This window comes from Nomascus leucogenys, chromosome 3 (assembly GCF_006542625.1).
Source record: "Nomascus leucogenys isolate Asia chromosome 3, Asia_NLE_v1, whole genome shotgun sequence".
Taxonomy (NCBI): Eukaryota; Metazoa; Chordata; class Mammalia; order Primates; family Hylobatidae; genus Nomascus; species Nomascus leucogenys.
This window is the reverse complement of record NC_044383.1, coordinates 67,941,682-67,955,707: the sequence shown is the minus strand read 5'-3', so window position 1 is coordinate 67,955,707 and position 14,026 is coordinate 67,941,682. Positions and strand designations below refer to the sequence as shown.

General features: G+C 34.6%; 1 protein-coding gene across 5 annotated transcripts in view; it reads right to left on the bottom strand.

Annotated features, from left to right (window-relative positions):
• Positions 1-14,026, bottom strand: part of KHDRBS2 (KH RNA binding domain containing, signal transduction associated 2) — a 677,326-nt gene that overhangs the window by 331,662 nt on the left and 331,638 nt on the right. For all 5 annotated transcript variants that reach the window (XR_004029312.1, XR_004029313.1, XR_004029315.1 and 2 more), the window contains exon 4: positions 13,249-13,395. Coding sequence is in view for 1 of the 5 variants with exons in the window: in XM_030809415.1 (XP_030665275.1) it covers positions 13,249-13,395 (147 nt within the window). In the remaining 4 variants the exon portion in view is untranslated. The remainder of the gene's footprint in view (positions 1-13,248; positions 13,396-14,026) is intronic.

Genomic DNA, 14,026 nt, shown 5'->3' with positions numbered 1-14,026 from the left:
CTTAAACAGATTTCCACACAGGTGTTTAGGCAAAAATAGAGTCTGCCAACAGGATAAAAAATACTTTAGTCAAATATCTGTACATTTTGTTCTACACATGGGTAAACATCTGTATACTCAGCAATATTTAGATATTTTAATGTTTCACTTTATATTTCAGTATACTTGTATATTCGTGAATATTGATGTATGTTGCCCAGAATTTGTTAATCTTTGCACTTGGATGAATGTAAACGTAGTTCCGTTGTTTTTTGGAAAAGGGGAGTTTGATCTTGGCTTTCTAGGGTTGAGATGTAAAAAATTAAAGGGGAAATACTAAATTCCAGTGACAAGAGTCCAGAGAGTTTCCACTCTGCTCTGGGAGGGCTTATGGTTTGCCACGTGCCAGGGGCCAATTTCAGGGCACTTGAAACATCTGCTCCCCCTACTTACAAATCAATCATAGCCTTCATGGGCCTGGAAGCTTCCAAGTCTTGGAAAGAGGCAAGAGGACCCAGTCTAGACTGCTGTAGGTATGGCCAACCGCTAGGACTGGGAAGGAGACAGGCAGATACTAGGCATCCTGCTCTTTCCTGATCTCTAAGTATTTACCAGATGAAAAAAGTCAAGTGGGGTTTGGAGAGACGTGTAGTTTTCAGGTTAACATTATTCCCTGCAGTTTCTTCTTTTTATCTCTGAAAACTGCATGATCATTGGAGGCAAATGGGGATTAAAAAGCAAGAGAGGGTAAATATTTTCCAGATTGGTTGAGGGTCAGGTAGTGAAAAATCTGATATTCTAAGAAGAGTCACTCTGGTTACCAATATATGTTAGTATTTCTTTTGTTATAATATTGTACAGTCATTTTTTATTTCCAAAGAATCAGAAATAAATAATATGTATGATTTATAAATATGGAGATTCTGGACTATGGTAAAGTTGTCGTACTTTAGAGGATAAGTTAAGGCATTTTCTTGCAGAGGAGAGTAGAGAGCAATGGGAGTACTGATATTTTGATGAATAATGTTTAGAAAGTCACTTAAATTGGAAGGAGACGTTTGAGTGACTGCAATAAGTTAACTTAAAATATAATAGACATTCCACAGTCAAGTTTCCTCACTTTTGTGTATATTCTTTATAATGAGCTACATTTCCTGATTTTATTACTTACATAAGAAGTTTAGGGTCAGTCAGAAATAGACAGAAAAGCCTCCTATTACTCATAGTATACCTACTCTCATTCTTGCTCCTGCAGACCAAGTGTTATGATTGATATCAGAGGAAAATAAATCTCTGGATGCAACACATTCTAACTGTACTATAGTTGACATAGAATTTGTTTCACGCTTAAAATGAAAGCTGAAAATGAGAATTACACTGAAAGGTAATGAATTACAGTTTGGTAGTAAAATTATCTCATCGTAAGATAAAATATTCATTCATTTAAGAAGATAACTGTAAGAAAATGTACCTTTCTATTACAACTATCTTCGGGTAGTTTGAGGCAAAATGACCTGTACTTTTCAATATAGATCATTTAATTTTCTAATATGAAATAAATTTAGCATTTTAATGCAATTTTAGTTATGCATTTTAATATTTCTTTCTCCCATACTATGACTGTGATGCTTCTAGTGTAGGTCTCCTTCATCTTTGATCCATGAATGTGAATTCCCTGGACCTCTGTTGTCCAGAGGACATGGTAATTTGCATGTGCATTTTTCTGGGCAGAGAATCCAGAGGTTTCTTCTCATTTTGAAAGTGATCTCTAAGTGATCAGTGGTCTACTTGACCACGGAAAATACAAATTACACAATATCTTAAGAAGTCAAAATCCAGCAGCCCAATTCTTCATGCTGTCACCAGTCACATGGCATTCCACAGCACCCCAAAACTATTCTAACTTCTAACTGTAACTTTATTGTTGTTATTATTATTTTTTGGAATATGGGTTTTGAGAGTCTTAAGCTTCCATAAAACCACTAGAATCAGGTTAGTTTCCTGGCTCAGACATTTCTTTTTATTTTCCTTCTTTTTTTCTGCCTCTCCCTATCATGCACTTAAAGAAAACCTTTCCTTAAACAGTACAATAGTCAGAAATGCTCATTCATTCATATATTTATAATTCTAAAAATGAAGCTGATTTAAACTAAAAACATTTAGTCGATTTATTTTAAAATTCCTAATTATGTTTAATAAATGAATGGGATAGTTTTATACACTGAGATCTACAAAAATTATGTATATTTTTAACATAAATTTTAAAGAAAAATAGAATTGTGGTAGTTTCCTTTATAATTTTAAAATTATCTTGTTCATTTAAAGTCATACAAATATAACAAGACACATGAAATTACAATTGTGTGCCATGTTTAAATGATTAGATTGGAGTAGGATTTCTTTCCACTATGTTTACAAAAAAAAAAAAAAAAAGGATAAATGAGCCCACTGAAATTTCAGACTTAAAGGAAATAAAACAAAGTAACAAAAAAATGGAATACTTTATAACAATAAATCATAGTATATCTGTGAAATTTGAGAGAAAAAAACTGTAATTGATTTGAAAGTGCTTTGAAATGTAAGCCATTTTCCAAGCTGTATGCTGCGAAGATAGGTAGATATATAGATGATAGATAGATAGATAGATGATAGATAGATAGATATAGATAGATATGAATGAAAACAAGAAGCAGCAGGGTGGGCTGTAGCTGAAAGGAGAGTTATAAAGGGTCAGTGGGGAAAGGAGAGGGCAAGAGCTACTATATAGCAACCCCAGATTCAGAGGAGTCCCAAACCAGGAGTGAGTAGAAGCTCTGAAGTCAAGAAAGGAGAGTGGAGGTAAGCAAGTCGGTTGGGAAGAGGCTGAAAGTGAATAAGCGCACAGAGAGAGGTGGATTATTTTAATGTTGAAGTTATTTATTAGATTTCCTACACTGTCTAGGACTCACAGTTCTCTGTGAGGCTCTATATTATTATTTTGCCTGCTCTTAAAATTTCCATGAGAATCTCCCTTCTCTCTATCTCTCTCTCTGGCCCTTTCTCTCTCTCTCAATACATACATACACACACACATACACACAAACATACACACACATATACATATACACACACATACACACATATATATACACACATGCACACACACACATACTGAAAATACACCCCCTGTCTCTGCACTCCTCACAGTGCATGGCATACTAGTTAAATCTATAACTTTATTACTCAGAGAAGAGGATATTTAAGCTTTAGAATGTTACTGTAATTTAAATAGTATTTTCTTTTATTCCTGAGAATAACCAATGATATGTACACATTACCATGCCAGTCCCTCTTTTGCTGCTGAAGTCTAGTTTCTAAATATATTTCAGTACATTGCACTATTAACCATTCTTACTAACTGTGAGAATGACCACATTATAATGTAAAAAGGCATCATCTTGCTTCTAGATATGAGCGAGTATTCCTGAAAATGTTTGGCAATGCATAATTCCAACATATGATATGTTCATGCCCCTACACCTACCACAGTTCTGTCACATACTCCTTGCCTATGTTTAAAACAACCGCAAAGTGATTTCACGAATGTGCGTAATATGTTTCTGCCATGAAAATAAGAAAGTGAAAACAAGAGGTCCCCAAACAGAACAGCCTTATGAATATATTATTGAATTAATGAGTATCTAAGAATGTGCAGGAAAAATTGCACCTGGGTTACCACTAAAAACAATATTGGCAAGTGCTTGCTGAATAGTAATAAGTCCAGAGTTGTCTATGTAACCAGAAATAGGCTTTATACGATTCTCTGAATACAGAGAAGCCTAATACTAATTACACAAACCATTGCCACCTGCAAGTTACTTATTTAATCCCCTTCAATACAGCATGAGAAAACTTACAGCATCTGGGCCTGCATAGTTTGATAATATCCTTGATGAGGAGGCATCTGATCAGGCCCTTTTTAGTTGCCTGACCTCGGGCAGTTTAAGTAACCATGCTGGCCTTCAGTATCCTCACTGGTAAAATGAGGGTTAGATTCCACCTGTGGTTTTCAAATAATCCTCTTTGGAGCTCTATGGCTTCTGAGAATTCTTTAGAGGATTGACAAAAATAAAAGAAAGAAAAAAAGAATGAATTTTAAGTACTTTCTTCCGAACGTTAATATTTATATTGCCTTGGAAACCTGTTAATTGTTTTGAGCTTAAGTATCCCTTCCAGTTCTATAATTATAGAAATGAATCCACATAGGTATTGAGATAAAAGCTTTTACATAGAAGATCTTTTCTGTAATAAAGTGAACTGGGCTTAATGCAAGGGTAGCAAGTTTATCTAAATAAAGAATTTTTGGATAACAGATTATTGTTGCTCATAGAACTTAAGGTTGATAATGTAATTCTTACAAGGAGTGACTTGTGTTTTGCCACATTTTGGTGAGGACATCATCTAGGTTCTAGAGAAAACGTTACTCTCCTTGTATTACTAACATGCACAGTTACTAGCAAATTGTGAATCATAACAATTCAGTACACTCTCTAAACAAACAATATTATAAAATATGTTTTATGCTGTGGGTTTATTTTGCTGTAAAAATGTGTCTGGTCTAAAAAGGTGTCTGTGCTTTGCAGGAGGACTAGTTTTAACCGAAATCTTATCCTAACTATAACTTGTCCATGTATGGGTTTAAGGAGAGTAGTCATATACCCTTTATTTGTAAAACGTCTCTTTTTTCACTTATAAAATAATTTTCCTCTGATTCTGAAATCTATCCTGGCTTATAAAGTGTCTTTCTAAAGCTTCAAATTCCTCAAATAAGAAGTAGATCAGGAATAAGAAGAAAAGAACAGAAGAGGGTTAAAATGTAATTTATGTTGGAAAAATGCAATAATTTCATCAGATGGCATTTTCAACCCCTTCAGTATGCTATGGGTAACAGAAAAGACCAGTGAAATTGGGCGAGATTATTATATGAATTTGTGTATTCAAATTTTATTTTGACTTAAATAAAGATAAATACTAGTTGGAGGATGTAGAATTCTAAATAAGAGGTGTGTTTCAAAAAAACATATAAAATCTCTTAAAATTTTAAGATGTTATTATTCTTGGTATAAGAGAGCAACTAAAGTTTCCATATTATAAAAGCCAAGCCCTAAAATTCTAAAGTTAAGAACAGAGAAAATGAAGAAAGGGAATGAAAGACATCTGAGAAATAGTAGCAATATAAAAGAAAACAGGTTTTGGAAATTTACAATTGACTCATTTATGTAGATAGAAATAACATAAGTGATTTTCTTCTCTCTATATATGTGTGTATCTATATATATATAATATCATGCAATCTTGGTGATTGATTAATTAAAAATGGTGCTCTTACCACCATCATCATATATCAATAATTCATTATTGAACTCCCATGTTACTTGATTAGGTCATTTAAAGAAAAGTTTCTTGCTTGCATGAATAAAGAGCTGATTAGTTTAAAAAAACTGCATATTTTCAGACTCTTTCAAATGCATTTTAAAAAAACTCATCATTTTATTTCAAGTATGGGCTGATGAGAAAAGAGCAACACCCGAGCATATCTTGGTAAAATGCTTGAACTCTAAGTATAAGATGAAATACAGCTCTCATTCAAAAAGACCAAGTTAAGTACATAGAAGAAAGCTCACATGCAACACTGGATGCAGGAAGATGGTAACCTAGCATTTAGAGATTACTGAGAGAGAACACTTCACTGTGAGAACTCTGAACACATCGAAGAGTCCACTGAGCTGAAAGGAAGAAAGTCATTTGAGGATTTGCAACAATTCTACTGGTCTATCATTCACATATCCCATCAGGGGAAAATATTTGAAATTAAGACTCAAACCAGCGAGGCCAACCAGATTATTATAGGACCAGTTGTTATGCCTCTCTTGCTCTACGTTCACATCACCTACAGTGTCATTCTCCATGACCTTTTCACAAAGCTCTAGGAGCACTAAAAGCTGGAGACGGTACAAGGAGATGAATGAGTATACCATGCCCTCTACCCACTGCTACTCCCCAAGCTGTAAATTTGTTCTAAACCTGTGGGAGGAGAAGAGTTTTGTATTAGATTTGAAATGGCAATTATAAATTGGAAATAAGGGGGCTTCTTAAAATCTCAAATGCCTAATTGAGACTCTTCTTACAGAAGGAGTAGAAAACTATGTTATTTATTCAAGCTGCAATTAAGAATAAGAACGGGAGAATGACAGTTGTTAAGAAAAATAAAGCCAAGTCCTATTTGTATCACATTGAGTACAGAACATCCAGTAAGCAATTTGTACTTGTATTTTAAGACATTGTTATATATGCATCCTTACATATACTATGTAGAGAGACTGGCGTGGAATGAATGGGAAGGGAACAACAACAACAACAAAAATACTGAAGATGAGATAGAAGTTATATTTTTGGTACAATAGGGATTCTCTGAAGTTTCCTGGCTATCTAGTTTAAGTACCATCTGGAGGAATCAATACATTTTTTGGCTGTAGCTTGCTGAGTTTCAAAGTAGTAAAATGAGATCAGTTAATCAAGGAAGGGCAATTCAAAAAAAAAGGTTTTATGTTATTTAGCTCTTTAAAAAGTAAGAATTAGTTGCTAGAAGTTGAAGATACATTTCAGAAATACATAATTTTGTTAAAAAATCAGTTTTAAAATATGCTATACTCTGGAGGTGTTTCTTGGTGTATTTTAAAATGTTCACTGTGAAATATAATCTTTGGCTGTGGGTCATCAATATTTTCAAGAGGCCAATCGAACTCTCTTTCTCTCTCTCTTCCTCTCCCCCTTCCACTTTCTCTCTCTCTTCCTCTCTCCCTTCCACTTTCTCTCTTTTTCTCTGTCTCAGTAGATGAATTACCCTTGTTTGTATGGTGGTGGTCTTTGCCAGCAATTGATTTTCGTTGACCCTAGGAATATCACTTTCTGTTTGACCAGTGTTTCCTGCTCTATTGTTGCCACCATCCTTCCTTAAACACATTACTATCCAGTCTGGTTTCCCATTTCCAGTGGCTCTCAAATAAGTCTTTATAATCTTTATCTTCTACATTTTGGAAATAGTTTTCTGGTTCTTAAATTCTACTAGGTCAGTGGCTCATGTAACATACATTGCTAGAATTGCGCCTGGCATATATTTGGTGTCCAGAAATATTTGTTGTGTTAATTAGTATGATCTATTCACCTATTTCCAATTCTTTTCTCAGATAAAAATTATAAACCTTATTTAACAGATTCTGATTACTGAGCACCTTTTCTGCTCAATCTCCAGTAATCATGAGGCTTTTTGAGTCACATTCATCTAAAAGCTATTTGCAGGTCAGTGTTGACATATGATTATTATGCCAACTGCTTCTTTTATGTCTTCCAAGTTATGTCAATCAATTAGCAATGATACAGTAGTCCTGGATTTCAATAATAATAATCATGATTCTTACTATTATTCTATTCTAAGAACTAATAAGAATTTTAGTTTTATTCTAAGTTGAAAGCCTGTATTATCTATTACAACTTATCAGATAAGAAGAAATACTCCATAGATGATTAAAGAGGTCTTCCAAGAAAATCAGACTATTATCATAGTGCTATAGCACTATAGCAATACAGGAAGTATTTCTGAGCAAGTAATAATTACATGAATACATGTGGCTTTGTGCTTACTGCCATTAGCTACCACACTATTAGAATATGGTTAGTTACAAGAAAGAAAAGGGAATTAATTGGTTTTGAGATAGCAATATGAGGGAACTCTTGACAACGTTTTAACAACCACAACAATGAAGGAATGAAGTCTGGGTTATGGATTCTGCTTCCCTCTCTGCATTGAACTTTGTTTTTAAATCTGTAACCAATCATTCTCTTGCTTGTAGGATATTATTGCTATAAATGTTGAACTCCTGCCGTCAGCCAGTCAAAATGTATCTGCCATCTCTCACCTTTTAGGTCTTGCCATTTATCAGTTACTTTTGCTGGCTGGTGGGGTTTAGTTGAATACATTGTTTTCCCTATATATTCACCTGCATAAAAGACTGATCAGCCGGGTGCGGCGGCTGATGCCTGTCATCCCAGCATTTTGGGAGGCTGAGGCAGGTGGGTCATCTGAGGTCAGGAGTTCAAGACCAGACTAGCCAACATGGCAAAAGCCCATCTCTACTAAAAATACAGAAATTAGCTGTGCATGGTGGCATGCACCTGTAATCCCAGCTAAGGCAGGAGAATCACTTGAACCTGGGAGGAGGAGGTTGCAGTGAGCTGAGATCGCGCCACTGCATTCCAGCCTGGGTGAGAGAGTGAGACTCTGTCTCAAAAAGAAAAACAAAAAATAGACAGATCAAATTTTCACTTTTTCTCAAATTATAGCATCAATTTCAGGGACACATTTTTATATTTATCATCTTCTAAAACTTTATAACTATTTTTTAGTGTATGAAAGTTTTGATCTATCTACTAGACTGAAAATCCTGCTTCCCTTTTCTATTTTTCCTTACATTTACTTACTTCCCAGTATGATTGCTGTTAGTAATCAGTGGCATTTTCCAATTTCAGAACTAGGATTACAGTGTTTGAAGAAGGGAGGCAAGAATATCCTCCATTTGCTTTTGCCATAAAGAAGAAAAAGGTTTTACTTTTCCTCCATAGTCAGGCTCTTGGTAGGTTTCCTAGATGTGTTACCAGTATCTCAAACTTGAAATGAGATAATACACCCTAATTCCCCCATTTCAAGAATCACAGCTGTCACTAAGACACACGTCCAACTAATGCAGGAAAGAAAGAACCTGGAATGATCTATATTTTTTCTGTCTTAAATTGACTTAAAATCTTATATATGAGTCTAGTAACAGATACACACATACACACACATTTACATAAGTATAAAAGTTATATATATCTTTTCTTTAAATTACACAGACCTCTAGTGATAATCATTGAAGACTTAAGCCTGGCATGGCAAAATTTTTCAAGTTCTGTCAACTCTGCTAATATTGTAATGCTGTGCAGCATGCTGTGTTGGGAAGATTCTGGGCCATGATGGGCCAAGGTAGAAAAGAGAATTACAATCTCTTAACTATGTCAATAGGATAGTTATTGGAAAAGGTAAAAAAAGCAATCTATTTGTTATCCATGACCTAATCAAATTATCTGTGCAAAAACTCCTCCTTTCATCTTTTTAATGAAATAATATCTAAACACACAATGAGCAGAATTTCATGGAACACTTCGTAATTTCTAATTATGAGACAATGTACTATGTTTCAGTCATGAGTTAATCATTAAGCATTAGCAAAACTTATTAATTCAATTGAATTGAAGGTGAGAATAAGCCAATTTAGGAAAATAAAAACAGTGTTATCATTTTGAAGTAAACTATTGAGAAGGATTAGAAATAGGGAAGTTGTATTCATGGTCCTAGGTAGTACTATTCACAAACTATGGTGTAAATGTCACCCCCTAGAGTTGCACAAGACACAACTCTCACAACCATATGTGGCAATCCTGGTGTCTGAACTATGAAAGAAAGAAATAGTATCAAATACAATAGTGGCAATACTTGCTTACCTCTTTATAGAATATAAAGAAGAGAGGAGTGCATCAACATTACTGAAGCATGTATTAGTTTAGGATTTTTTATCCTGTTTCTCGTTACTCATCAAATAATTTATTTTACAATTCTAACCTGTATTTTTAAGATAAATAATCAAATATAATGAAAACTTTAATACTTCACCTCCCAAAAGTACTAGAGATTTAAAATTAGCAATGTTCAAATTAAAGGTGTTTTATTGACCCTTGACACTCTACTTGTTTTGAAAAGACTATAGTGTATCTGGGAGTGGTGGCTCACGTCTGTAATCCCAACACTTTGGGAGGCTGAGGTGGGTGGATCATGAGGTCAGGAGTTCAAGACCAGCCTGACCAATGTGGTGAAACCCCATCTCTACTAAAAATACAAAAATTAGCTGGGCATGGTGGCATGTGCCTGTAATCTCAGCTACTTGGGAGGCTGAGGCAGGAGAATCGCTTGAACCCAGGAGGTGGAAGTTGCAGTGAGCCGAGATCATTCCGTTGCACTCCAGCCTGGGTGACAGAGCGAGACTCCATCTTAAAATAAATAAATAAATAAATAAATAAATAAATAAAAGACTACAGTGTGTGAATGGAGACCAACAGGCTGGAAATTTTCCCCAGGACAATAATAATTCTTAAGTCTTCAGCAATCCACTTAAAATGCTGAAAGTGGGTTGTTTACCAACATCCTAAAGCATTCAGACAGCTCACAAGGAGTTCTATGTTCTAAAGTTGGTTATCTTAGACAATTACAACTCTTGGACATACAGCAGGTTGAGTAAATTCTGGATAACATACAAGAGGTAGAAGAAGGTAAAAAGTCCTACCATTGAAAATTACTCCCTTTCGTAGAAGAACAAGATGTCAGTGGAATTCCAGAGTCTTGCCCTATATTAGCCTTCTTTGTTGTTCCAGCATGCCTCTTACTGCCTAGAATTCTTCATCTACAATGTTTGCAAATGTTAATGTATAGAAACATTAGCATTTCTGTGGGCTTTAATATCAAATATCAAAAGAAACTTAGATCACCAAGTCATTTCATAGAATAAAAAAATTGGCAGTTGATTTTTGCCCCTTGCGGTCCTCCCATTCTTTGCTTTCTGCTGATGCAACCAAGGCAAATGGGATAAATTTATGACTTCCATTGATGGGAAAATTTACTAATAAAACATTGAGAGACATATCAGAATAGCCCTCATGACATTTATATTCTAGCAGAGAAATCAATGATAAGCAAGATGCACACACACACACACACACACATAGATATAAAATATCTGAAGGTGATAGGAGCTATGAGGAAAATAAATAAGTGAAAAGGGCTAGGGTATAAATGGAACAATGAATTAGAATGTTAAATAGAGCAGTTAGTGATACTATGTTCAAAATATAGTAAGATTGCATGATAGAAGGTAAAGGGGGCAGCTACTTTAGATTGTGTGGTTGGGGAAGAGTTTTCTACAAAGCTAACATTTAAGCTGAGAGCTGGATGCTAAGGAAACAGCCATGTAAACACTTTGGAGAATAATATTCAAAGGTGCTTAATGAGCAGTGAGCCTGGACTGTTGAATGAACAAAAACTGGCATGTCTGAAGTGCAATGAATAAGAAGTTAGACATACAAGATGAAATCATAGAGGTAGCACGGCCAGGTCACACCAGCCATGGTAATATTTTCATTCTTCATCTGTGTCTGTATATATGGTGCATCTTGACTGTGGGGTATTAGCCCCCAAATTTTACCTGGATAGCTATTTTATCCCCTGCATCACTCCTCATGCCTATAGTCAGCCATTTCATCATTCCATCAGTCAAACTATCAAGTAAATATTTATTGTGCTAGGCATGATGCTGAGATGGGGATACAGTGTTGGCCAAAAGAGATACTGCCAGCCAGCCCTATGCTCACACAGTATATATTTCAGTGGAGAGAATATAAGTGAAATAATTACAAGAATCATTATGTCTAGGAAGTGAGCAAGCGAGATGTATTACTGACATTTCTAATAAAGGAGTGTTAACTTAGCCTACAGAGTAGGATATATATATGTATATATACATATGTGTGTATATATACGTATCAATTAATGACTATGCAGAAAGTCATCCCTAGATATTTCTATTATATTTTCTACAATATATTTAAACCATCCATTAATATTCTGCTTTATAATTTTCTAAGTCCTTTCATATGCATTACCCCATTTAAGATTCATCATAACTGTGATAGAGGCTGGTCAATGATAATTATCTTCATTTTAAAGGTGAATAAACTGAAGCTTTGAGAATTTAAATGACTTGAAGTCATGTAGTATGTTAGTAATGTACAGTCCTAGTCTCATTTCTATACTATGTATGCTACCAGAGGTCTGGTCTGAACTAAATACAGTAAAATTCCTTGCTCAATACAGCACTAGGCATTTAGTTTGGAGGCAAAAGGAAAATAAAACATAGCATCCTCATTCTTAATAAATATGAGATCTAGTTAGGGAGATGTTCAGATGAGCATCAGATAATAAATTGTGCAGAAATTCAGTGTGCATATGAAGTTAAGGAATAATCAGAACGGTCTGCAAATATTCTATAACCTTGCCTTGATATAAACTAATTTTTAAACTGGACATATAAATAGAGTATGTGACTAGATCTTGATGCTTTTAAATTCTTGAAATTCTCTGGTTTTATTTTTCTTTTCCCATTCTTGAAATCACTGCCAGTCAATGAACCTTACCCACCATTTCCTCTTAGTTTATTGCTTATTTAGAAATCTGCAGTTTCTTCATTGTGCAGATCTATCTTAGCTGTGTGCTTTCTCTGTTGAAGACTCTGCCAGACACTCCAGAAAACTTTACTCAGCATTCTCTTCTAATTATCTTATTCCCAGCTCTAAGCCTGATGCCAAGATTTCTATTTGAATGACTTCTTCCTAGAATGCTAAATTGTCAGTCTTTAGGAAAGCTTCATTGATTTAACCTTCCTCTATTTCTTAGAAAATCAGTAGAGAATTCTACTCAGAATGCAAACCTAAATTTGTTGTCCTACCAAATAAACATTCTCTGTTGCCCTCACATGGTAGAGTGAGTTTATTTTTCCAATTTTTGTTTAAAGTTAACAGATGTCTGGCTTTACTAATATTGATTATTTTGTATTATGTTTTATTATGAGCCAACACCTGGTATACCATCACATGAAAATACACTGGATATGTTTAAATGATATCATTGTCTTATTTCAAATTATTACATATCTGATCTCTTTCCCTTTCCACTATACCAGGAAATAATTTCCCTATTAATTGTAAATTGCAAACGATAACCTTTCAAGTGATTAAGATGCAATAAATCAAGTATAACCTTTCAAGTGATTAAGATGCAATAAAAAAGTATACAACTTCAATTATATATTTCTGTTTATAAATATGTCTTTTTCTCCATGACTATGAACTGATGCACGGCATGACACCAGCATGACAAACATTGCTGTGAAACCATCACTATATGGCAACATGCCAGGTCCTGTGTTAAGTGGTTTTGGTATCGTATTTTATTTTAGCTTTGTATCGACCTATGGATAGATCATTGGTTTGCAATATGAGTTTCCTTTTAAAAAGTCAGTGAAGATCAAAGGTGCATTTCAAAATAGAAGCTGATCAGAAACATCTTTGTAAAAAATGAAAGACACTTACAGGAACCAGGAATTTTTTAATCTCTTCCAATGCATGACTCATACGTGAATAAGCTTCCCCAGGTGGAGCAAACACTTCAATTAATACATGAAGCTCATCACTCAAGTGGGCATATTTGGCTTCCCCACTCTTCCTTAGTTCTTCTTCCTGTGAGAAAGGTTATTTTTAGAAACACAAATCCACTCATTTTACATTGATTTAACACTTACTGAGAATATGACAAAGGGGCATAATTTAAGCAACTTTTCCATAAGTAGAAAGAAACCCTTTGAGAAATAAAAATCTGCTACAAGCCATTTAAAGATTTTAAAATCATTTTTGAGTGTTTGAATGATTTTAAAAACTGGCATAATTATCATCTACAACAGATTTTAATCAGCTAAATGAAAATGCTAAACCCCTGAAAATAAGTCACAGAATTGCCATTAACACTGTAGTCTACGTGACTACATTCTGGAAGGAAAGAATTGTTTTGTGCTTGATGTTTAGAATTTTGCAGATAGTAAGTGAAAGATTATCACTGTGTTCTTTAAGAAAACTAGAACTTTCTAGCCACTTTTTGAGAAGTTAGGAAGGTTACTTGTTCGTGATAAAAAGTAGGGTAACTATACAAGTCAAGGCTTATTTCCAAGTCTACGTTCTCACCAGCCCAGATTATCAGCAAGCCTCATACCCACAGCTTTTCTATCGCTTGCTGCCTTTATTTATTTATTTTGTCAACAGGGGAATATTAAAGGGTGGTTGTTTAACATTTTGATGGCATTGATTCTGCATAGGC